The following is a 25,299-nucleotide window of genomic DNA, read 5'->3' as shown; positions in this document are numbered from 1 at the left end:
CTGACAGCATCATGTCTTTTTTTTTTTTTTTCTTCTTTAAATTATGTTACATCAAAGCGTGAAATATCTCTATGAAAATGCCAAAAATATGTTAACAGATCAAATGCTGTTAAATACACTCTGGGAAGGAAAACTTTTTAAGTTCATTTGGATTGGAAATGTCAGAGATCAGACTTAGTCTTTGAACACAACACAAACACAATTTTAATACTTTTTTCTATACTTTCTTTGAACAAAGTGCTTGAGGTTGTTTTTTTTTATTTTTATTAAATGACCATAAATGAACCAAACAAGGATTGTAAGTCTGATCAGGTCAAAGGTCAGAGGATTTTAATCCATGCCTCAGATTTGAAAAGGATTGGTTTCAGTTTGTCGTAAATGTACAAAAAATTCACAGGCTTGTGGTTTGAAATGGACTTCATTTGATTTGGTCACTACATTAAATAAAAATCAACATTTTTATACATTTATACATATACATACAAAAGTGTGCGCTAATTTTTTTCACTTCCGAGCTCGGCACACCATCAACTTTTCTCTTTGAAGAAACCTTTTGAGGTGCTGCTCTCTTTGATGGTGACGGTCAGGAAGTTGGTGGTCACGTCCGTCACCAGGACCTTCTCCACATTGCCTAGCGACGGTCGCCACGTCACTTCGTCTAGATGCTCGTCGAGGCGGCTCGGCGACTGCCGGTCCAGGAAGTAGGGCTTCTCCATGGGGGGTGGTGGGGGTGGTTGGGCCGGGCGAGTCGGAGTCAGACTGGAGCGATGTTGGAAATGGGCGGGAGCGAGGAGGACGCCGCTGCTCTTCGTCCTGTGAGGCTGAGGAGGGTCTGTCCTGTGAAGACTCAGGCCTCGCTGAGCGTACAGCTGCTTGTAGGGGCTCCCAGCTGACAATCCCCGGCTGAGTGTGAGGCGATGGTGATGATGGGGATGATGGTGGTGGTGTTTGTGGCTGTAGCCGTGATTCTCAGGGTGTCTGTGATGGATAAACTTGGCCGGCCTCGCCTCCTCCTCTTCCTCCTCCTCCTCCTGGTGGAGCTTGGGGCCGCCTTGCTCCGAGGATGCCGTGGGGCTGTTGCGGGGCTTGGGCTTCGGGCCCCTCTTTTTGGGAACGTGGATACGTTCGTCCGAGCTGGATCGGTAAGGAGACTGCGAGTGTCCACGTGGACTCCACTCCGGTGCCCGGACCAGGGCGCTTTCCCCTCGGTTGACAGCGCTGGGAGGAAAGATGGTGGGCACGATGGCTCGAAGGCCTTCTCTGGCCCGAGGAGTGACCACCGGCTCCGGGGTCGGGTAGCTGACGTGCATCCCTCGCACTGTGTCGCTCCTGAACTCATAAGACCTCGCTTTTACTTTGGCTTCAGCCTTACGCACCAGAGAGGGATCAAACAAACAGATAAATACATTAATGAATGATCAGAGGCACCTTTCACTGTTTAAATGGAACAACTTTCACCAAAAATAACTATTCTCATAAACTGGAAATTCATAGCTAATATTATTATCTCACAATGGAAAAACATATTGACTACATCTCCAACAACACTTTCTAGAGCAGTGTTTCTCAAATGGGGGTACGTGTACCCCTCAAAGTGCGTGATTGCACTATAGGGGATACTTCAGAGAAATAGTGGAAAAGTAACAAATTAAAGCATTAAAAACATGGAGTTTTATAATATTTATTTTAAGTAAAAAATGATCATCAATAATAATGTTGGAAATGATCTTGATGACAACATGAACTGAACAGAGACGATGGGAAATGATAAAAACTGGACAAATAAAACTATTCAGAAGGCACTACACTGTTTCATTCCACTTATTTATGAAACTAGATTATTTGTGCGTTATCACTCATTCATTCCATCTGAGCAAAATGTTGTAGTCGAACAAAGGGGGTTTTTGGATTCAGAAATAAGAAAAAGGGGGAACTTGAACCTAAAAGTTTTGAGAACCAAGAGAATCAACCCATCGGCCATTTCTTTTAATGTTCCATGACACCATTTTAAATTATTGGGATCTCACTCATTTATTTTTCCTTTCCCACACACAAGGTGTAAATTTGTAGATATCCACTCCTCATCTATTGTCTCACTATGCTGTACATGTACTGTTTTATGTCTGTGTATATATTGTTTTCATTGTGTTTTATATGTTGCAATATAAAATAAAAATAATAAATAAAAAACAGGAACAACAAACAGGCAGAAAGGGAGAAGAAGAAAAAAAAAAAAACATATTTAACAAATTCCTTCCCAAAACACATTTGGAGGGATTTGTTTCATATTTACAACATTAATTACAATAGAATAATCAATCGCAGGAAGAAAAGCGACACCAAGTTTTGTTGGTTGGTTAGATTTTTGAGATTCGGAAATCTATAAGTGAAAAAAAGGCAAACAACAAAAACATGTTAAACCAAATCTCTGTTTTCCCTCCCTACACAAATCCTTCTGCAGGCCTGATTGGACGCTTTAGTGAATACATCTGTTAATCTTCGTCTTGCGGGTGAGACATCAGGCAACATTCAGCATGTCGTCATTAAACACTGAGCTATGCAAGGTTATCTGTGCACATTGCAGTTTGTTGTGCATAAGAAGACAGGTGGTCTTAATATTGAGGAGAAGCAGGACGAATACGACTCTCCACAAAGCAGCAAACCTTTAATCACAATCATGTTTGTAATAGTTGTCATTATAATGTCAGCTTGACTTGAGAAAAGGGAGCGTTATTACTTGTTAATCCGGTTTAGATGAGTTTGCTCCTCTGATTATTGTATTTAAAGTGTTTTATTTGACAAATGAGTAGATTCTTAATCTTGTTTTTAAATCTACAATCTTTGACCCTGTTCATGGTAATTATTGTGCCCTTGTGTGAGACTGTAGTAATCAACATAAAAAATAAAATAAAAATAAAAAGGTACATTTCTTATAGCACTGAATCCCTTTAAACTTTGTCTAAGTAGGGCTGAGCAATATGGACCAAAACTCATGTCGATAGTTTTTTCTCAAATTGGCAATATACAATATAAAACTTGATGTTTTAACTCAATAAAGTCTTGTCAGAGAGACAATTCTGGGTTAAATTTGACGATGAAAAACATCACACAGGCACATTTATTAACAAACAGCTGCACAATAAGTGCCACTTTTGGCCTTTTCTCCTCTAAGGGACAGCACGTGTGAGTGAGTTCTGTAGTGTGGCTTTTTTAGAGGAGGTCTGGGTTAATAGGCACTCAGAAATCCATGTTATGAGAAGTAGCAAAAGCAGCAACTCCTAAAACAAGTATTTTAATAAAAAAATAAGCAATAAAATAAAACTATATCAATATAGGCAATATTGTAATTTTCTACATCACCAAAACAGAAATTGAGATATAAATCTAGACTCTCGATATGCTGCCCAGGCCTATTTTCTGTAACAGACTTTCAGCCCTCACAAAATGACTCCAAAAACACAGAAACTTACAAAACAATACACAAAGTGACAACGAAAACACACAAAAACCTTTGTTCGTTCCTGTAATCATGTTCTGATTGGTCCTTATTCTTTTCTGTTGGGATTAGACAATCACATTTTTGTGGCCCTCACTGTGACAAAGGTTGCACGTCTCTGTTGAATATGTAACTAAACTTATCAGCCCTAAATTTAGGTCAAATATTGAACAAGCAAGTTTCTTGAAATCCTGCATTATTTGTAGAAGACGCATAAAATATAAAAATAACTGCAGCAGCAAGGTAAAGGTGAATACCTTTAGCAGAAAAGTCTTGGGTTTAGGTCCCCTCTTCTTGGGTCCGTACATCTCACGTTCACGTTCCCTGTGAGAGCCACAGACACACATGGAGCGTGACAGGAGCAAAGTGCACAAATGCTTCGGACAGACAGGCCTACAGACAGGCCTACAGACAGGACTACAGACAGGACTACAGACAGGACTACAGACAGGCCTACAGACAGGACTACAGACAGGACTACAGACAGGACTACAGACAGGACTACAGACAGACCTCTGCTCGAAGGCTACGAACAGTCGAGAGTCCAGGATGTTCTCCTCTGGTTCCCACGTGCTGTACCTGCAGGCAAACATGCGCTCAGACATGGGAAGACACAGCTGACAGACTGTGTGTGTGTGTGTGTTACAGAACTACTGGTTTCCTTATTAACTGGTGACCCACTTCCTCTCACGCTACTGCTTCCTGCAGCTAATCAAATTATTTTGAAACAGATTCAGTTTAACGTCTTATTTTTATCTTATTATTTTATTAAAATGAATATAAAAATAAGAACTTACATGTAAATGTAAAGAGATTTCAAATACAGCTTATTTGTAAAAGGCACAGATGGAAAATCACAGCATATACTTATAGCTCTTGGGTTGCTAAGATTAATTTGAGCTGTTGGTAATTCCAGTAATTTCTTTTTTGAAATACATGTCAAGGTTTTGTTTATTCGGACAACTTTTTTCCAGGAACTTTTATCCCCTAGAACAGGGGTGCCCAATCCTGGCCCTCGAGGGCCCCGTTTGAATCAGTGGTGTTGGAAGAGGGAAACATCTAAAACATGAAGGATAGGGGCCCTCCAGGAGCAGGATTGAGCACCCCTGCCCGAGAAAGTAGCCATAGCGACACATGAAAGCCATCATAACATGATTTGATGCTTTCTTTATGTTTCTTTACACCAAAGCAATCACCTCAGAGGAAGACTGGCAGTTGACAGTCAAAACATGGCAGGAGATAAAATTTCCTGAAAAAAAGTTGTCTGAATAAATGAAACCTTAACATAATTTTGAGCAGTTGTTAGTTCAATTTAATAAAAAGGTGTTTAAATGTTAAATAATGCAGAATATAGAGCAACATGAGAGTAGATTATAGTGATTAAAAAAAGGCCAACAGGTGCACGATTTTAGGAAGTTTCGATCTAGAAGCTAAAAACTTTTAAAAATCATCAAATTTACTTTTGATGACTTGATTTTTAGGCAAATACTGAAAACTTAAAAAAAAAAAAATCGGGGTAAAAATTAGGAAAACGTGTGATTTAAGGGTTTTAACAAATACCTGACACTCATTTTTGGGTTCCCACCCATGAGTTGAGAACCTTTGATTTAAACTATAAAATGTATTTAAATCCCATGTTATTTTAATATGGTGCACATACCTATTCAGGCGGATTTGATGCCACAACTTTCTGGCATGAGTGCGTTAAGGCAACACAGTGCAGAGCAACGCTGCTCATGTGATCTGCTAAGCTAACAAAATACATAAATAAATAAATAAATAATAGAAGCTGGGTGGAGCCAATTACGACCCTTAACATAAAACAGACATGATAAAAGGCCCTACATCATTGGCTGTTTGCACTAAGGCAGCGTCGTGCTCGCTGAGAGATCGAAACACAATAATTTAAAAAAAACCAACAACAATAAAACCAAAATAATTAATGCAACATGATCATAAAAATGTTCAAATAATAAACAAAAACGGGTTAGGCACCACCGCGCAAAAGCTTGTGTACTGTGGGCTCGTGCAGGAAGTCAGTCACCAGTAAACTGCACCACCACCAGGCTTGCTACACCGTGAGGTCGCTAGCCCTGTGAGCTAAAATAAACCCCGCACTCCGAGCTTAATCCTGCCGCCCCTGTTCGGTCCAGTGTGCGTCCGTGTGGGGGTAGCAGCCCCGGAGCGGGAGGGCCGGGTGGTGTGAGCGGGTACTTACTTTGGAGACCAGCCTTTCCATTTCACCAGGTACTCGATGCGACCCTGCGTGCCATCAGAAACACACGCACAGTACTGGGTTAGCACGCAGGGCGGCTGCTGCGGCTGCTGCTGCTGCTGCCTCGCACCACACCTACACATACACCGACACCTACCTTCCTGATCCTCCGCTTGATGATCGACTCGGCGGCGAACACTCTCTCCCCGACGGCGGACAGCTCCATGTTGGCCCCGGTGCTCGCTGCCGTTAGCTCGGTGAAACGCTAACGCTCGGCAGCGCAGATATTTTCCTCCACTCTGAATTCTCGGCAGACCATAATACTCACAGCACAGAGCGGACGTCAGTGCAGTTTTTTTTTTCCTTCCCCACTTGGCGTTGCCAAGCAACCGCAGTCGGTGGAACCCTTGAACGAGCAGCTATTGGCCCAGCCGTTGCTACGTGCACGGGTTGCTAAGTAAGGGGCGGGGCTTGTGTGCGTCGTTTCTCTGAAGCGACTGAAGCGATCGCGCAATTTATGCGAAAATTGCACGTGGAAATAAAAAGCACGTTCACGTCTTTGAATAACCGTTGAGAGACACACACACAGAGTATTTCAGTGTTATTGTGTGTTTCACTTTCTGATGCGATCACAGCTTTATTTCCGTTGACCGCAACACATTCATACGGAAGCCCGTTCCCGCCACTAAATAATAAATAAATAAAATCACCACGGCAAGTCATAATTATGAGTTAGTAAAGTCATAATTAGGAGAAAGAAAGTCACAATTATGAGATCCAAACTGAGCATTTGCAACAGTTTACCGACACTGAATTTACCATTCTTAATTACACTTTGAATAATCATTTATTCAAAACACATATTGTGGGTATTTATTCAGTTCTTAGAATTCAACACATGCTACGTAGTGTAGAAAATAGTAGAAGTAAATAAATAAGTATTTATTGCAAATTGATTTGGTCACATTTTTGTATGTTTCTTTGCAAATTTACACTAGAAATAATTTTCTCATAATTATGACTTTACTTACACATAATTATGGCTTGCCATAGTGATTTTTTTTCATTTTATTTATTTAATTATTTATTGTGGCAGAAACGGGCTTCCATATAGGATGTGCGTGCGCTGACTCATTAATTACGTCACCATAAACCGATTACACCAAACACAGAAGATTAAGCAGCAGGTTAGTCAACATTATAATTTATCTTAATAATTATATGGCGTCTGTTTTGTTTTATATCATAACAGTGTGACTATGAATCACCACGGGAGAAAAAAAAAACCGTTATTTTACTTCCTTTCATTTTGAATAAATCTCCCACAGCTTGAAATGGAAGCCCGACATATTTATGATTTTTTTTACCCAATATTTGTTCAACCTGATTTGCAAAAAGCCCTGAAACATGAATCAAATATTAGCATTTCACAGATCGTTCGATATAATCCCTCAATATCTGCCTCTGCACTCGTTTATTTTATGCCCGCTTTTGTTTAACATGAGTCATTTTAGCTTCTATATTTTAGTGCTTTATTTTAGGAGAAAATCTGTATATTTGCGCCACTTTAATGTGTGAAGGGCCAGCAAACACTGGCTCAGGTCAATGCGATAGGGTCATAAAGATAATGATTTACAGCTTTAGTCTAAAACGTGCAAACCCTGTTAATGTTAGTGTTGACTAGAATATAAAGCCCATTATTTTTTAATTTGTAGCCAAAAAACTTCAATAGTAAATGTATTATTATTATTATTATTATTATTATTATTATTATTATTATTTAAAAACAAGCTCTCCTAGACCATCCCCGTTCTGTTGATCAAAGTACTTGATTATTTAAAGGCCGTAGGATTATGTAAAAATCTATAGCTTTATTCAAATGAAAAATTCTATAAAAAAATTAAAAAAATAAAAAAGGCCAGGCGTGTATTTGTTGAACCGGTAATGGCTACAAACATTTTAACAAAATTTAAAACAAAATGTAAAATGTAATGCCAAACGTCAGCAGGTTCTCCTGCACGCACACTGGACCACAACATTAGACACAAATGTATTCACACACACGCACGCACGCACGCACGCACGCACGCACGCACGCACACACACACACACACACACACACACACACACACACACACACACACACACACACACACACACACACACACACACACACACACACACACAGGCCTAACGATTAGAAAGAAACCCAATTTCATCTTTTTAGTGTTGATGCGATGTGTGAAAGACAGGTGTGCCTTCTATTTTAAACCATATGTTTGATATATTTCTGCTTATGAATACATTTATGTTTTCATCGGCTTTACAAAGAAATTATATGATTATGATAATAAATTAAGTTCCCACAACTTGACAACTATTCTGTAATTTATCAACAACTTAGGTTGTGACATTTTTTAATTATCTGCCGCAAATTGACGAATTCAAAATAATAATAATAATAATAATAATAATAATAATAATAATAATAATAATAATAATAATAATAATAATAATAATAATAATAATAATAATAATAATATGATAACAGCGGTTTTCATTGAACTTGTATTTAAACTCGGTTTTTTATTTGAAAAAAATAATAACAAATAGGAAATGTAAAATAATTCCTTTGTCCCAAACGGGTTGGATTGAAATGAGTTAAATTGCGGGTTAAAGTGGTTTAAACCTCATGGTAATGCGTTCAGTTTCTCGGAATGCCTATAGGAGCTGTTTTGTGCTGAGATTAACATCATTTGCGTCTAAAATACGTTGAAAAAAATCTTCATATAAAACCTACAATAATAACTTGACAGCTCATATATTTGTCCTCCGAGTCAAACATTCACAGGTTCAGGTGACTTTATTAGTCCACGTAGGTAGATTTCTTTGTGTTTTAACTGAAGAATAAATTCTGTGAATTGTTCACAATTTTAATTTAGCAAATGGCCTGAGAAAGTCAGTCCTTGGCCCAACTGGGACGCATTAATTAGGAAACGTTGGTTTATTAATAATATATCAATTAAATGTCATCTGACTGTCTTCTTATTTTATTGCCTTATGTAAAAAAAAATTCCCTGGCATAGGAAGTGGAATTTATCATTCATCTTTTGTGCGCGTTTCCCATCAAAGCAGGATTTTTTTTTTGTTTTTCTATTTCCCAGATGCCGACACCTAAATTTAATCATAACCATGTTTTTGGGTTTTTTGTAAATCAAATTCACATAAAGTTCAAATTGGTGATTGTGGAGATTCGAAATGATGATTGGAGTCACTGGACTGTCCTCAAATGTGAAAATGTGTTCTCCACTTTATTTATTTCTTCATCCAACCGCTCAGTTCTCTATTGCATCATCTTAGTTCACATTTGGTCTAAAACTAGCTCCGTTTTGAAAACGAAGCGCATGAAATCAGAGACGATTTATAACCACGTTACGCGCTCTTCACTGCGGTTTAATGAAATCCTTGGCACAGGCTAAGGGGGCGGGCCTACGCGGGACAGACACTGAATGCGATTGGCCAGCAGTGCAGCGGTGCAGACACTTCTCGAACACCATTGGTTACCTTGTATCCGGGCAAGACGCAGATTCCCGGTTAGCCCAGAAGCAGATAAATTACTCACAGAGCGTTTATTATGCAATTATGAAACGATTTCTCCTGAATGTGGAAGGATTTATGGAACAAAATAAAAATAATGCGTGGCTCTCAATAATTAGATTTATTATTAGCTGTGGCTGTAATAAAATGATTAAAATTCAACCCTGGCAGCATTTTCTCTCCTGTAGCCGTTATTAAGTCAGTGATTCTCAACATGTGGCTTTTTATGTCATAATTTTAATTATTATTATCCCAGAAAACCTTAAAAGAGGGAAAGTTTTCTACCCATTTTTACCTATTTCATTTGGCCATTTTGCAACTTCTTATGTCCCATTTTTGCCCCTTTTCAAAAAATGTAGACTTCAGCTACCTTTTTGCCGATAATTGTCTATTTTCTTGTCCATTTTCCATGTTCTTTTTGAGACTTTTATCACATTTTTGTCCTTTCTTTAATTTTTTGGCCACTTTTCTTCTTAATAAGCTAACTTTTTCCCAATACCACTTGTTTCCTTTTCCCTAAATTTTGCCTCTTTTTGTTCCACTTTGCTCCATTTGTGCTCTTTTTCACTTTTCTTTGCCACATTTTGCCCATTTAAGCGACCTATTGCCACCTGATTCCTCTTTGCCCATGTTTAGCCACTCATAACTGATTTTGGCCCATTTTAGTCACTTTTCATTAATTTCTTGCCATGTTTTTGCCACTTTTGGACAATTTTTGGCCACCTGTTATCATGTCTGCCAACACTTGCTCATCAAATAACCTGTAGTGGGCTGGACTGGCACACTTTGGGTCGACGGCCCACCGGGACAACGCCCGGTGGCCAGTTCACCCCTGGGTGAGGGTGATGGGTATAAAACAGGTTTGTGCACCTGGCAGTAACCCTATTGGGAGATGCACAACCACTCTGTCTGTCTTCAAATGATCTATTGAGTCACATGTAGAACTCGAGGCCAAAGTCAACAATCATGCATGCCGAAGGACTTTTCTCCATGTCAGAAATTCCAGGGAAAACATTAACATTAATCATCAACTCATTATATTTGCAAGTGTAGACTGTGTAGATTTGCTGATGAATTTGCAGTTACAAACAACAGGTTATTGCGTCCGTTTATGAAGAAACTAAACCACTTTGTCACCTGATGGAATGATGTGCACAAAGAAAACCATCAGACATAAACAACTAGCGGCCCGTGGCCCACATGCGGCCTTCGGGCTAATTTTGTGCGGCCCCCAACGTAAAATCAAATGAAGACAAAGTTACACAAAATGACTCCAAAAACACACAATATAACTATAACAAAATGCAAACATAACAGTAAAATATACAAAACAAACACAAAAATACACTAAAATCATTCACAAAGCTAAAAAAACCCAACAAAACTACACAAAATGATTCACAACACACAAAAATACACAGAATCTTTTGTGATTTCCTCTTTTAATGCTCAGATGGGACATTTGTGAATGTTGACAATGTGACCTTCAAATCAGAAAATCCAATGTTTTGGCCTCAACTGTGAGTAAAGTTTGCTTATCCATGCTTTACAGTTAAACCATAAATGTTAAACATATTTCTGTTTCTCTTTTCCAGATGATATTGTGCCTGATCATAAGCCCATAAGAGGAATCGGTTAATCCAAACTAAATGTTGCCTATTTATCTGGATGGATGAAAGAATGAATGGGTGGATGAAAGTTTTCTTTATATAAATCAACATTCAGCTCAAAATGATAGTTTGGAAAAGAAAATAGGAGAGAAAACTTTCTTAGACATGCAGTTATTGTGGTCGCTACTGATTTGGCTTCAGCACAAGGAAGCATGACACATCATTTTATTGTAATACAGGCCTGCGTACACCTGTCTGCAGCTGACGATGCACGTCACATTAGAGCCAACCGTGATAGTGCGAAGGACTGACTGAGAAACAGCAACGTTGGCTGATATGTGAGAAAGCAGACTCCCACTTTCCCACCATTCAATCTGAACCTGTGGGTCAACCAGGATTTATTCATCAAACACATGGACTCCAACAGCTGCAGGCCACAAACACGAGCTGTGGAATTTCCACAAGCTTTGATGGAAGAAATTTAGGCTTCGACAGAAATCAATAAACCAAGAGTGCAGATGTGAGACTCTATTAAACAGGGGGACTGTGATAATAATGACCTTTTTAAGTTTAAGGATTAACTTTTTAAACCTTTATTCCACAGAAAGGGTCACAGGACAAAATCCCAACCACTTATTAGAAGAACGGACCAAATGCAGTCGCATATATTTAAGTGCCACAATAAGTGCCATATTTTTATGGCACTTATTGTGGTTTGGCATTTAATGGAGATTAAAAAAAAGATGAAATCTGGGAATTTCTTCAGATGTCTGATAAGGGTTTTAGATCTTGTTTTTTTGGGGTTTTGATATGGATTTAACAAAAACACCCGTTTTCATTTTTTTGAGAGGTTTCTCACTGCAAGAGCAAATATTTTGACATTTAACATTTATCTTTACACCATCCTTTTACGAATAAACAATTACGTTTCAGGTCCTTGCATTTATTTATTAGCTGTCAAAATCAGTAATCAGGTATAATTTATTGTAATGTTTGAAAAAAAGATCCCCCTTTTAATCATGAACTGCATTGAAACGGACTGAATTCGGTTTAAACTCTTAGTTAAAATCTAAGCAGACATAAAGTCTGACCTGCAGCTCCTTCCACGACCCCCCGATTGTAAATCTGAGTCATGAGAGGAGTGGGAAAATCATTTCATGGTTGACCCGAGCTTGAGTATTGAAATGTACAAACCATTAAATCAAGTTTAATATAGTGTTTGCATGTATATTTACATATATATATACCTTTTTTCCTACTAAATTTCATTCATTTCCAATTGTTTTTTCAGCTGCAGTTCTACGTTTGCCAGTTTAAGGTCTTTCTCGAGGGCGATTAGACCTCGAGTAATAAGGCCTCTTCCAACTAAACATGTTCACATTCCTCGTAGCAGGTTTAACAAATGAAACATCTCCTTGTGCCGAAGCAAGCTGCAGTCCTGGCACGAAGCTGACATCTTAAAAATAGTCCCTGCAGAGGCTCAGCAATCATCCACATGACCTGCATGGGCTTAACAACGCCACAAATAGAGCCACGCATGCACATTTAGCCTCTTTAGGGTGCTTCTCCTGAGCGTGTCAAGAAACACCTCCCCACGCATGCGTTTGTTTGCAAAAAGGATTTTATTATTGCAAAGTGTGTCCTATAGGAAGACCCCTTAGATCCCACAGGGCTGGAGGGAAACAGGAGGAATGTTCTGCCCCGCAGATAAACGTGATTTACACCTATGTACGTTCATCGTGTTACAGAGTCGCTTTCACTGATACCTTTAGTGCCAAAAGCAGAGTGCATTAGGGGTGCCAGCGATGGGACGCGCCCAGCTGGTGGTAATTATCTGTTGGATTATTACACAGCTCTGCAGCCAGCAGATGTGAGGCTGACGTCCAAATTCTAACAAAAGTCGGTTTTAGTCCCAACAGGAAGGACAAAGAATTGGAAATCATGTTAAAATGGAAGTGACTTGTGCTCGGTGTTAGATCTCAAAATGTGCGACACAACAAAAAAAAAAACACAAACAAACCACACTCCGATCAAAGTCAAAGAACAAATAAAAATCTTCTTTTTCCCTACATGTTAAAAAAATCTGCAACTCATGTTTAAGCAGAAATAAGCTTCATGTTCTCCTAAACTTAAATTTGAACAAGTTCACGAGCGTGACCTAAGCAGCAAACATAACTCTGTTCTCACACAGTGTATCGTACCATGATTAAATACACACTGATCAGCCATAACATTAGGAGCACATCTGAAGGAGTGCTGTGGCATCAGACATTATGGATCATTTCTGAAGGTCTGAGGTGTAGCTCAGACTTGGTGCTGGAGGGCTGCAGTCCTGCACTTTTCAGATGTTTGCTGCTTCAACCCGACTGACTGAACATGTCAGCATTTGGAGCAGGGAAACGTCTGAAACCTGCATTTTGGTTTAGTCTTGGCTGTTCTCAGCCATGATGAGGATTTAGCCGTCAGATTCACACGCGTAGAAGAAGGGGACCATATAAAACCTGCAAGAATGCAGCCCTCCAGGAACGACTTCCCTTCTTGCTCAGCTCTTTAAACAGATAGTGGCGTGTTTAGTAAAATTGAGCATAACGTTAGTTTAGATCATCCAAATCAGATGACGGCATCTGATCTTAAACAGGCCTTCAATCAACCAACAGCCCAGATGACTCCCTTATTGGCTCCCTTATTGGTCAAAGCATACAGGACACACTATTTAAACTGTAACAGTTGCTTCATGCCTTCTCAGCAAACATCTCACAAATCCACCTCCACCCCAACTCCTCCAGGTCAGTATGTATCCAACTACGTTAAATGGGTGTCATTAACATCTGCTCTGCTCTGTTCCAGGGGGTTCTGCAAACCGCTCTCCTTACTTTAGCCCCATGAAGGCTCATGGATGGTCAGGGAGGAGTGCTCTCCCAGCCTCGGGCTTTCCACATAAGCAAGTGGAAAGGCAAGGAGGTCCCAGAACAGACCCATACTGCCAAATACAGTATAAGGTTGCATGCAATAAATCATTTATTTTGACTAAATCGGTCCTGACTGAAGTAAGCGTTTTTTCAATATTTAGATTTCTCCTGATTGTTGTCGTTTTTTTTTTTCAGATTAAAAGTAAGAAAAGCCTGGGTTTCAAAATAAAAGCTCATTGGTTGTAACACCTCTTTCAGTGCTCATAACGCCTTGGCTGATCAGAGTAACATTTCCTCTATACAAAAGTTTTAAAGTCTACATTTCATCAGAGATGTATACAGGTCTGTCTATTAACCAACTTCCATGTATAGAAAAATGAAGGTTATTTACACGAGTAAATGTATCTCAAATAAAACGACAGTCTCAAACGTATGAGATTTTAAGACCAAAAATGCAAATACAGCAATAAAGGATGTTTAAAAATCCTTACTATAAAAGATAAAAAAGGGGTTCATGTGTACATTCAAGCATCCAAAAATATTGAACATATTTATATTATTGTGCATTTGTACAGTAACGCAGCGCCTTCATGCTGTTACGTATTCCTTAAAAGTAACAGTGAGGCAGTTTGTTGTAATGTCCGTGATGATTATATTTCCAAGGAAGGGCTGGAAGTTCGGAAACGTCCCAGTTTGTCTCTTTTCTTTACAGGAAACTGAGTCCTCTTTGTTCACATCTGAAGGTTTCTGTGGCTGAGTATCAGTTAGTGCGTCCCTTTGTGTTTCAGGCCTGGACTTGACCATACTGAGGTCAATGGGCTCGTCCTGCTCCATGAAGCCACAGCCCTGCAGTTCATTTTGGTCACCGCTGATGTTTTGGGAGGGTGAAGATGTAGCGTTAGATCCGCTGATGCTCGAACTCAAAAACCTCTTGGTAGCTAGGTGTTCCTCTCCGTCTGCGCCAGAGACGTGTCGCTTTAATCCTTGAGTTCGGCCTTCACCGCCTGTGTTGTCCTCTGGTGAGGCCGCTCCCCTACCCGAAGGCGGGGAGGGCAGATTAGGTTTGGTTGTCAAATGGAAAGGCTGATCCGCTGGAAGCTGCCCCTGACCTTTGACCTCAGCATGTTTATCCTGTTTAGTCACAGCCAGGTCGGTTTTAGGGGTCAGCACTTTTTTTTCAGTGGAGCAATCCGTATTATTAAACCCAGTGCTGAGAACTGTGGCTCTGTCCTTGTGGTGTTTGGCGAATCCATTCATCAGTCCCAGTTCTTTCACCAGTTTCATCTTCTGGAGGTGGTTCTCTGAGACGCTATCTGCTCCATGAGGCAGCTTTTCCGCGTTTTCACAATCCACGTTTTTAATTTTGACCGTTTTCATGCCGTTTTCCATGTACTTGCTCATGACGATCACAATCCGCCCATTTTTGTTCTTGTTCTTTACAATCTTTAGCTTTTCGCTCCTAACACCGTTGGACTGTGGTAACGTGGCCTCTTTAGTTGGAACCTTCTCTGGTTCTTTGTGCCCGTTCAGGTCTGCAGGAAGCTTCTTCAGCTCCATGGTGATGTCCTTTACTTTGGTCAGACAGCCCGAGTCCTTGTCCCGAACCCACTTTTGCTGTAGCACTGGAGGTAGGTTGTAGCCTTTGTTGACCTCTCGAGGTTTAGCAAAGGCGGCCTCGCGCGCTTTGTGGTCCGGTTGGTAGTGGTGGTGCTTCTTGCTGTTGAGCTGATAGTAGAACTTCTTGGTGTTGGCCTGTTGCTCAGCCTCTCTGCCCAGCGGCTGAAGCTGATGTAGCTTCTTGCTGTTCAGTGTGTACTGCTGCGCCTGAGGGAGGAGCGTCTGGAGGGAAGGAGGCTTCTGCAGATCCCCCTTAAGGGTGGCTTCATCAAGGTCAGTGAGAATGCTGGATCTTCTGGCAAAAGAAGGAACCTGTGAAAGGAGACACATGTTTGTGTTACAACAGAAAGAAACGAGTTCCGTTGATAGCATGAAGATTCTTCACTTGGCGTAACTGGACGAAATTTGACATATCTTTACCTAATTGGACGTAACTTGACCTAACTTGGGATAACTTGACGTAACTTGATGTAATTTGAAGAAATTTGACATATCTTGGCTAACTTTGCTTAATTTGACGTAACTTGATGCAACTTGACCTAACTTGGCGTAACTTGATGCAACTTGATCAAGTTTGACATAACTTGGCATAACTTTGCGTAATTTGACATAACTTGACAAAATTTGACAGAACTTGATGTAACTTGGCGTAACTTGACGTAACGTAATGAATGGATCGGATGTAGTGGATGCAACAGAATATTTTGTTCAGAAGAATTGACCGTTAAATCATAAGTAAAGGTGAAACCATGAAAGCGTATTATTTTACTTTTTTGAATCTCATGCTGGCCAATCAAACAGTAAATAGACAACTCTGTTGAGTTCATTTTTGTAAATCTGATTGTGAAAATTGGTGGTTAAAATTATGAAGGCGGTGGTGTAACAGTTAAGGAAGTACTAGCGTTGTTGAAGTCAGTCATCAACCTGAGCACACGTCACTGCTCCACATGTGTGTGCATCCTCAGGCTGTCAGAAGGCTCTCCTGAGGCGCAGGCAAGGGCCTGGGTTATTTTGGGGGGGGGTCCATGTTCACAAACCCTGCCCCCCCCCGCCACCCAACAACAGCCCTGCCATCACTGTGACATTTCACTGTGTCTCCAGTGGCCGTGACCTCATCCCAGAGGAATGTCATTTGACTGCTTTGTGTGCGGTCACTGACTTTGTCCCATGTGTTGCCACCAACACCCTCCAGAGAGAAACAAAGCCCCTCCTCGGAGGGTTCCCCCTGCCCTTTGCAGCTATTGATTGATGCACTGAATGTAAAAAGATGCTCAGTCGTTTAGCTACAACTGTTGGGTCAAAAAAATGTCTCATTAAATTTTAATGACTATAATGTACTCTGGTATTCCTGCCAAACATAACAGAGAGTCTCCATGCAACACACCTAGACTGGTAATTACCGTAGTCATAGAGATTGTATCTACAATATTCAAAGCACGCAGCTATGCGAACGATTAATGTCAAACTGAGCTAAACCCAGTAGGTATAGTAATGATTGTTAATTCCAGTCGTAATTTTTGGGATTTTGTGCATGTTTGTATCCAGGGGTGGACTGGCCATCTGGCATACCGGGCATGGTCCGTCGACCAGAAGTGGGCCGGTCCGGTCCGCCAAGTTTTTTAAGCCACCTGTTACCATGTTACCATTTGGTAACAGGTGGCCAAAAATGATCCAAAAGCGGCAAAAACATGGGACGAGAAGAGTGAAAAGTGACTCAAATGGACTAAAAGCAGTTAAGAGTGCCCAAAAAAGGGCAAATAAAGCGGAACCAGGTGGTATGTGTAATGGCAAAAGGTAGCTTAAATGGGTAAAATGTGGGAAACAATAGTCAAAAAGGGTAAAAAGGTGGAACAAAAAGAGGTAAAATGTAGGGAAAAAAGGAAAAGTGGTATTTATTGAGCAAAAGTTAGCTTATTTGAATAAAAAGTGGACAAAAAAAATTAACGAAAGGACAAAAATTGACTTAAAGTGTCAAAAACAACTTGTATAAATTGACAAAAATAGGACAAAGAAGATATTTATTGGCAAAAGGTAGCTAAAGTATGAAAACAGCAAAAAAATTGCACATAAGAAGTTACAAAATGACCAAATTAAATGGGTAAAACAGTTTCCCCCTTTCAAGGTTTTCTGGGAGAATAATAATTAAAATTAAAACATAAAGAGCCTCATGTTGAGAATCACTGACTTAACGGCTTCTACATGGTATCCTCTGATAATGCTGCTATACCTGAACTAGAAGGTGCTTGGGCTTCGGTCCTCTTTTGCGGTATCCCATCAGATGCTCCTGACGTTCCCTGTGAGGAAGGAAAACAACAGCCAGTGAGTGAATAATCTGAACAGAGAAGAGCTGCAGTTGTTATGGCAACACAGCATCACAGGTGTCCTCCTCAGGCGCAGAGAGACAACAAGGTGAGTGGGAAACACACATTGAATATGCAAACAGCTCTAAACACTGAGCCTCTTTCACACTCAGACACATGGTTAATGCAGTTTGTTTGATTTCAATGTGGCTTTAAATAACAAAGTCTGAGTCCAGCTAGGACTGGGCGATATGGAACAAAAATTAATATCTCGATATTTTCTCTCAAAATGACGATATACGATATAAATCTCTATATTTTTAATTCAAGATCAGAATCAGAAACACTTTATTTACAGGGGGGAGATTACTTATGTTACAGTAGGCTTGAGAAATATTACAATAAAAGAATAAACACTAAAGAAAGAAAGAAAGAAAGAGAAAAGAAAATCTACATAAGTAATTAAAAGACTGTTAAGTAAATAAGGATTAAATAAAAGTGCACACATTAGAGGAGAACAAATAATAATAAAATAAGATAAATAATAATAATAATACAAATATAAAAATCTACAAATAAAATACAGATATATACAAGAATCAAAGCTGTCAGGTTACAGTGATGAATTGTACAGAATAATAAAGTGTTACCAATAAGACAATCCTGGGTTAAAGTTGCTGATTCAAAAATGCCCCACAGCACATTAATTAACAAACAGCTGCACAATATGTGCCACTTGTGGCTTCTTCTCTTGCAGGGGACAGCACGTGTGAGTGAGTTCTGTAGTGTGGCTTGTTTAGGGGAAGGTCTGGGTTAGGACGCGTTCGAAAAATCATCTAACTGTGTTTTTCATGCTGTTCTGAGAAGTAGCATAAGTAGCGATTTCTAAAATGAGTATTTCAATACAAAATAAACTACATCCAAAAATATATATATGTACTGTATATATCAATATAGGCAATATTTTTCATTTCTATATTGCCAAAATAGAAAACTTGATATAGCTTGGATCTCGATATATTGCCCAGCCCTATGTCTAGCCTGACTCTGGCTTTCCTCACTGAGACGGTAACTCAACACCACAGACAGAAGTGGAGTGATGTAAGAGTCCTCCCCCCTCCTCCCCCCCTCCCCCTCCCCTCACGTCTAATTACAATGACAGCTCGGCGTATTTTCATAGCCGGGCATTCAGACCATTCGGCTCCCTGGAGAGACGTGCCATTAGCTTCAATGAACCCCCCCCCTTTGGCTGCAGAGATAATTAGAGAAACAGATGCAGGGGTGATGTTGGTGTTTTGCTTTGACGTGTGACCTGCACCCTGAAGCTTTCCGTAAGTCATCACTGGGAGAAAAACCAGTTACTGCAGACCTCGGTCACTCAGGTTTAACAGTTTTAATCTTTTAACTCATTGAACCAAAGTCTCACAAACTATATACTCCTTACTAATCCACTCTCAGATGATCTAAATCTTGCCTCCCTCTTGCACTTGCATTACATCATGAGCCGTCGCTTTGAGCGTCAAAGTGCAGAATGATGCAACATGCAGAATTCAACCCAAGGTTGTTCATCAAATATAGTCATAGTTGAAGAAACCTGCTGAATTAGCTATTACAAGCACATCAATGAACAACAGAGGGAGTCAAAGCAACAAAAAAAAGTATATAATTAGGGCTGGGCAACATATTGAGTTTTCTATTTTGGTGATATAGAAAATGACAATATTACCTATATTGAGATATACAGTATCTATGTTTGGTTTTTTTAAACTTGTTTTTATTTATACAATCACACAGTACAAATCACATCATACATATATTTAATATTATATTATTATTATTATTAATAATATATTTATTTTTATAGCTTAGTTGTAGGAGTCACTGCTTTTGTAACTTCTCAGAACAGCTTTAAAAGCACAGTTAGATGATTTACTGAGTGCGTCATAACCCAGACCTTCCCCTAAACAAGCCGCACTGCAGAACTCACTCACACGTGCTGTCCTTTACAGGGAAAAAGACAAAGTGACACATACTGTACAGCTGTTTGTTAACAAATGTGTCTGTGTGGCATTTTTCATCAGCAAAATTAACCCAGAATGGAAAATATTGAGATTTCTATCTTATATCGCCATTTTGAGAAAATGGTCCATATCGCCCAGCCCTAATTATAATCACACTAAAATCAGCATTCGAAATTTCTTGATCGAAAAAATGCTGTTATTGAGCATTAGGGGCTCCGTCAGACGTTATGAACAGTTACAGGTTTGCACGTTAATGTTGAACAAACAACTCCAGCCAACGTTTCCTACACATGTTGAGACACCGAGCATGCAGGAATGTAGGGCCTATTAATCATTAAATAACAATATATTGATAAGGATATCATCACATCTCTGCTACACGTTCACTCTTAAAAACTGTTTCTCATGCATGTGCGCGCACATCTTCAAACTTTCGATTCCTTAGTCACACAAGTTCATTATTATAAACATGGACAACTTTTATCACAGTTGGGGCCACAAAACGTGAGTGTATCGTATCCGAGGGCCACATTATTAACATACATATAATTTAATCTGAGCTTTCTGTTTGTTTTTGTTTTAATTTTACACATTTTTCTCTCATTTTGTGTTCGCTTTTGCTGTTGTTGGATTCATTTTGCATCTTTTTGTTGTCGATTTGTATATTTTTCTATTCGTCTTGTGGGTAATTTTGTGCAGTTTTGATGTCCAATTGTGTTTTTGTTGTCATTTTGTGAACTTTTACTGTTGTTTTGTATTTTTTTTTTTGCATTTTTGGAGTCATTTACCTTGGAGGCCGCACACATTTAGGCAGTTGTCTGCACTAAGTGATATGGATTGAAAAGTTGTCAGGTTGCTGCATAAAGAGTCTACATAGACATTTTTCACACAATTACTCATCATTTTTACGTGTACAGGTTTAGTTTCCCCTTTAGGGATTAAAAAGGACTGTTTTATGGCACGTTGATAGCAGAAGTGCACATATACATTTTAATGAGTTACTTTCATCCTAAACAGGTAGTTGCACATCTAAATTTGCATCAAAAATTGTGATATACGCAGTAAAAATATCTATTTGTTTCACATCCTTTAGCCACAATTCTTAATAAATTGAAAAAAAGATGAAGTTCCAGAGTTTTATAGAAACAAAAGAATATGATACATAAAGACATAATTAAATTAGAAGAGGTGCGTTAGAGTGTATATGTAATACACAACAGCTCATACAAGGATGTTGTCACAATATGCCCAACTCATTAGAATTCAACTGGAATTGAATACATGAGTTTTGATATCTGAGCAATACATTATTTGATCATATATCACCCTCTGTTATGCTTATCATATGCATTAAGTATCATATCGATCTGTCATTCACAAGAATGTGACGTGTAACCTGGCAACCCAGCACCGAACAGGTCTAAAGCAAATATTTGATAACTAATGTTTAAACATCGGGTGGAAGACGTGAAAGATTGCAGCACAGCAGGTTAACACACAAAGCTCTGATGATCAGGTGACAGAAACAGAAGCTCAGTTTGCTTTTGTGTTCCATCCTGACCCAGGTTTAACCCCACCCTGACCTCCAGATGACACCAAGCTTAATCTGACCCTAAACATCAGGAGTACGTAATCCCACCACACGGATGTGTTCTTTGACACGGTCACATTCTTCACAGGGTTGACAGACACACAGGCAAGTGAAACAAGACGAGCAGAGAGGAAAGAGTGGATCCAGGGGCGGACTGGCCCTCTGGCATAGCGGGCATCCGTTGACCTGAAGTGGGCCGGTCAGGTCCAGTCCAGAGAGAAGAGGTGGCCATGGTAACAGGTGGCCAAAAATGGTCCAAAACTGGCAAAAAACGTAAAATGGACCAAAAGCGGTCATGAGTAGCCAAAAAAATGGGCAAATAAAGAGGATCCAGGTGGTATGTAATGTCAAGGGGTAGTCTTAATGAGCAAAATATGGCAAACAATAGTGAAAAATGGCAAAAATATGCAACAAAGAGAGGCAAAATGTAAAGGAAAAAATGAAACAAGCTGTATTTATTTGGCAAAAGGTAGCTTATTTGGATTAAAGTTGCCAAAAAATTCAAGAAAGCACAAAAATTGGATAAAAATGTCCAAATGAACTTGTAAAAATGGACAAAAAAAAAAAAAAAAAGTGGTATTTATTGGCAAAAGGTAGCTGAAGTCTGAAAAAAGTGTCAGAACTTTATGAAAAGGGGCAAAAATGGGACAAAGAAAGTTGCAAAATAGTCAAAGGAAATATATAAAAATAGGTTAAAAAATTTCCCCCTTTTAAGATTTTCTGGGGAAATAATAATTAAAATTGAGACAAAAAAAGCCACATGTTGAGAATCATTAACTTAATAAAGGCTTGGTGTCCTCTGATAATGTAGTGAACTGGTCTGGACAGAAAACGCCACGGCTGAATTTTTGTCCCAGTCCACCTCTGAGTGGATCTGAACCTGTTTGAAAGTTTCAGCTACATCTGGTTCAGAACGCTGCAGCTCTGGTCTTAACCAGAACAAAGAGATCAGAACACATTAGTCCAGTTTCAAAATCTTTACACTGGCTCCCAGTCAGCCTCAGAATAGACTTTAAAGTTCTGCTACTGGTGTATAAATCTGTGAATGTGTTTGGTCCAGAATCCATCAGTGAGATGTTAGTCAGGTATGAACCCAGCAGGTCTCTCAGATCTATGGACACAGGTCAGATAGTGGAGACCAGAGCTCACAGTAAACATGGTGATGCTGCTTTTAGTTGTTATGCTGCAAAGAAGTGGAACAAACTGCAGCAGAGCTAAAGTCAGAATCACATGGAACATTTTTAAATCCATGTTAAAGGAACTCTTTTTCTCTTCTGCGTATGACTGAGAGGGAGATTTTAATCATGTTGATTTAGTGTTTTTACTGCTGATTTTAAATGTTTTACTGCTGATTTTAAATGTTTTACTGATAATTTGAAATGCTCTTATTGATGTTTAAGCTGCTGAATGTTTTCTGTTGCACTTTTTTAATCATGTAAAGCACATTGAGTTGCCTTCTGTATGAAATGCGCTAAACAAATGAATTTGCCTTGCCTTCGTGGCCGGTTTGAACTCACCTGTCCTGGAAAGCATCGAGCAGCCTCGGGTCCAGGATGTTCTCCTCGGGTTCCCATGTGTTGTATCTGTCAGGAGAATAGACAGCAGTGAGGGGAGAACCTCCATCCATCGCTACACAGAGTGAGGCATGCTGGGACACATGCGTAATATACCATGCGTCCCTTTTACGCACGAGGATCTGAGGACACAACAGTCCAACTTCCCCTCTGCGTAAACACAAATATCATGTACATTTTCTATTCGATTTAAACAGAGAATGCGAGTGTTTTAAAACCAAAAATCATCATCATCGGAACCAAATATAACGCAGTCAAAGCCTGAAGGGCGCAAAGCCACATGAGCGCGTCCGTGTTCCCCAGAGAGCGCACTGTCACTGATGAGGATTAGAGTTTATAGTATGATATAAGAGGCCTTACCTCGGAGACCATCCTCTCCATTTGACCAGATATTCCACCCTACCCTGTGAAGGAGGAAAAACGGGACAATCAGCATATAACGCTGGGATGCACCCTCATGTCGTCTCACATACACATATCAACAGAAACACGCAGGATTGTAATCCATCGCAGGGTGAGGATGGTTCACCCTCTTCACCCTCCGTGTGTGCAGGCTCCGGTGACAAACCTTCCTGCTGCGCTTCTTCTCGATGCTCTCCACCGCGAAGACGCGCTCTCCGGCGGCGGGCAGCTCCATTTTCTGTCCGGGGAGATGCTGCAGGGAAGCGGATCTTGGTTTACGTCCCCTCCGCCTCGTCCTCGCTCCTGGTCCGTATTTATTTATTTATTTTCCCCAGAGATCCTCTGATGTGCGACGAACAGAGGGAAAGCCCGTCCTGCGCTGCTCAGAGCGGCTCTGCTGCTCCCGACAGACCTGCAGCTTGAAAACACTTCGCGCAAAACAGGCTTGGCTGACGTTGGAGGAGGGGGGTGTCAGCGCGCTGCGTTCAGGGGCTGTCGGAAAATGTACCATCGCCACTTCAAAACGTGGAAAACGACAATATTGCCTGGAATTAAACTTCAGATGAAACATTAGGTTCAGTTTCATTTCAAATGGGACCAGAGTGGTTTCAGCCAAGCATTTTAGCAACAAAATGCAAATGACAGTTCATACTAGACGTTCATATCTCAATCTTTTTTTTTTTTTTTTTAACTGAAAATGGCGCATACCGATATAAATCTAGATATTTTTTAACTCAATAAAGTCTTACCAGAAGGACAATTATGAGTTACATTTGTTGATGAAAAATGCCACACAAGCACATTTATTAACAAACAGCTGCACAATAAGTGCCACTTTTGTCTTTTCCTCCTCTAAGGGACAGCACGTGTGAGTGAATTCTGTAGTGTGGCTTGTTTAGGGGAAGATCTGGGTTAGGACGCGCTCAGAAATCCATCTAACTCTGCTTTTTATGCTGTTCTCCTAAAACCAGTATTTTAATACAAACTAAGATATAAAATAAAAACATATCGATATAGGCGATATTGTCATTTTCTATATCGTCAAAATAGAAAACTCGATATACCTTGAATCTCGATATATCGCCCAGGCTTAGTTAATACCTTTATATCAAAGTGACTTTTCTATGGGATTCAGACAAACATGTGGAACTGAAATATATGTATTTTTTGCTCAGTGAAAAAAACATGTCAGAGCATGATTAGATGATGAGACAATCGGAATTTAATCCAAAGCTTTTGAGTTTTACACGTGGATTATGGGACAGAAAGTAAAGAAGAGTTTCGGTAGAAACAACTATATCACCTTTTTATTTGTGCAGTAAAAAGTGAGCAACAGGGTCATAAAATGGATGATATTAATGAGGCCGGGAGATTGGAGGCTGTAATCTTCATTCACTGAATAAATCCAAAGCAACTGTTCTTGGCGGGATCACAACATCAAAAGCAACTTTCTCGCTGCTTCGTTGTGAAGATCGTGCTGTATAAATTTGAGGCGACCAACTATAATCCCACCATAGAAGGGATTGAATCTGCCATTGATTCTATGATATATCCACTTATGATCCATAGCTGAGGAAGATGAGCAGCTCATGTTTGAACCAAGCTTTAAAATGCAGAAGAATAGTGATGAAAGTACCTATGAACGTGGCATTATAGCATGAGTCACTGAAAAATGGTTGAATCAACGAGATTTTTACCCCAACACTTTGAGAAAAAAAGAAATCAGTTCCTCCCTTTCAAACAGGTTCATCATAACTGGATCATCAAATTCAAAATAAATATGGACTATAGCTGAGTAATACATGAGTCACGGGTCACGAGTATTGTTGCTGACTCATGGAATGACATCACTGACCATGTTCCTCCTCCTTTAATGACAGTGTAAGGATAAGCATTTACGGCAAACAAGCTCAAACCAACTCAAACTGGTTTCTTTACTGAATCACAAGTTCATCTGGCCTCAGCAG

The 25,299-nt window shown here is 39.7% G+C and overlaps 2 protein-coding genes across 6 annotated transcripts; both read right to left on the bottom strand.

The window, feature by feature from the left end:
* Positions 1 to 46: 46 nt before the first annotated feature.
* On the bottom strand, positions 47 to 6,175 carry cbx8b (chromobox homolog 8b). Of its 5 annotated transcripts, none has more exons than XM_028460304.1 (5): positions 5,869 to 6,174; positions 5,715 to 5,758; positions 3,942 to 4,075; positions 3,754 to 3,893; positions 48 to 1,367 (listed from the first exon to the last, which is right to left on the bottom strand). In XM_028460304.1, exons 1-5 carry the CDS (start codon positions 5,935 to 5,937, stop codon positions 528 to 530), a joined length of 1,227 nt encoding a protein of 408 aa, XP_028316105.1. In that variant the 5' UTR covers positions 5,938 to 6,174; the 3' UTR covers positions 48 to 527. The 5 variants fall into 5 exon arrangements, with proteins under 5 accessions (XP_028316081.1, XP_028316105.1, XP_028316091.1 ...); XM_028460290.1 differs by having other exon boundaries at positions 3,754 to 3,901; positions 3,950 to 4,075; XM_028460296.1 differs by having other exon boundaries at positions 3,754 to 3,948; positions 3,997 to 4,075.
* Positions 6,176 to 10,722: 4,547 nt separating this feature from the next.
* On the bottom strand, positions 10,723 to 23,759 carry LOC114469338 (E3 SUMO-protein ligase CBX4-like). Its single transcript, XM_028456762.1, has 5 exons — positions 23,499 to 23,759; positions 23,291 to 23,334; positions 22,874 to 22,939; positions 17,672 to 17,738; positions 10,723 to 15,756 (listed from the first exon to the last, which is right to left on the bottom strand). Exons 1-5 carry the CDS (start codon positions 23,565 to 23,567, stop codon positions 14,416 to 14,418), a joined length of 1,587 nt encoding a protein of 528 aa, XP_028312563.1. The 5' UTR covers positions 23,568 to 23,759; the 3' UTR covers positions 10,723 to 14,415.
* Between the last annotated feature and the right edge of the window lie 1,540 nt (positions 23,760 to 25,299).

This window comes from Gouania willdenowi, chromosome 1 (genome assembly GCF_900634775.1).
Source record: "Gouania willdenowi chromosome 1, fGouWil2.1, whole genome shotgun sequence".
In the NCBI taxonomy this organism is placed as follows: domain Eukaryota; kingdom Metazoa; phylum Chordata; class Actinopteri; order Blenniiformes; family Gobiesocidae; genus Gouania; species Gouania willdenowi.
Note: the sequence above shows the minus strand (reverse complement) of the source record. Positions and strands in the feature narration are given on the sequence as shown.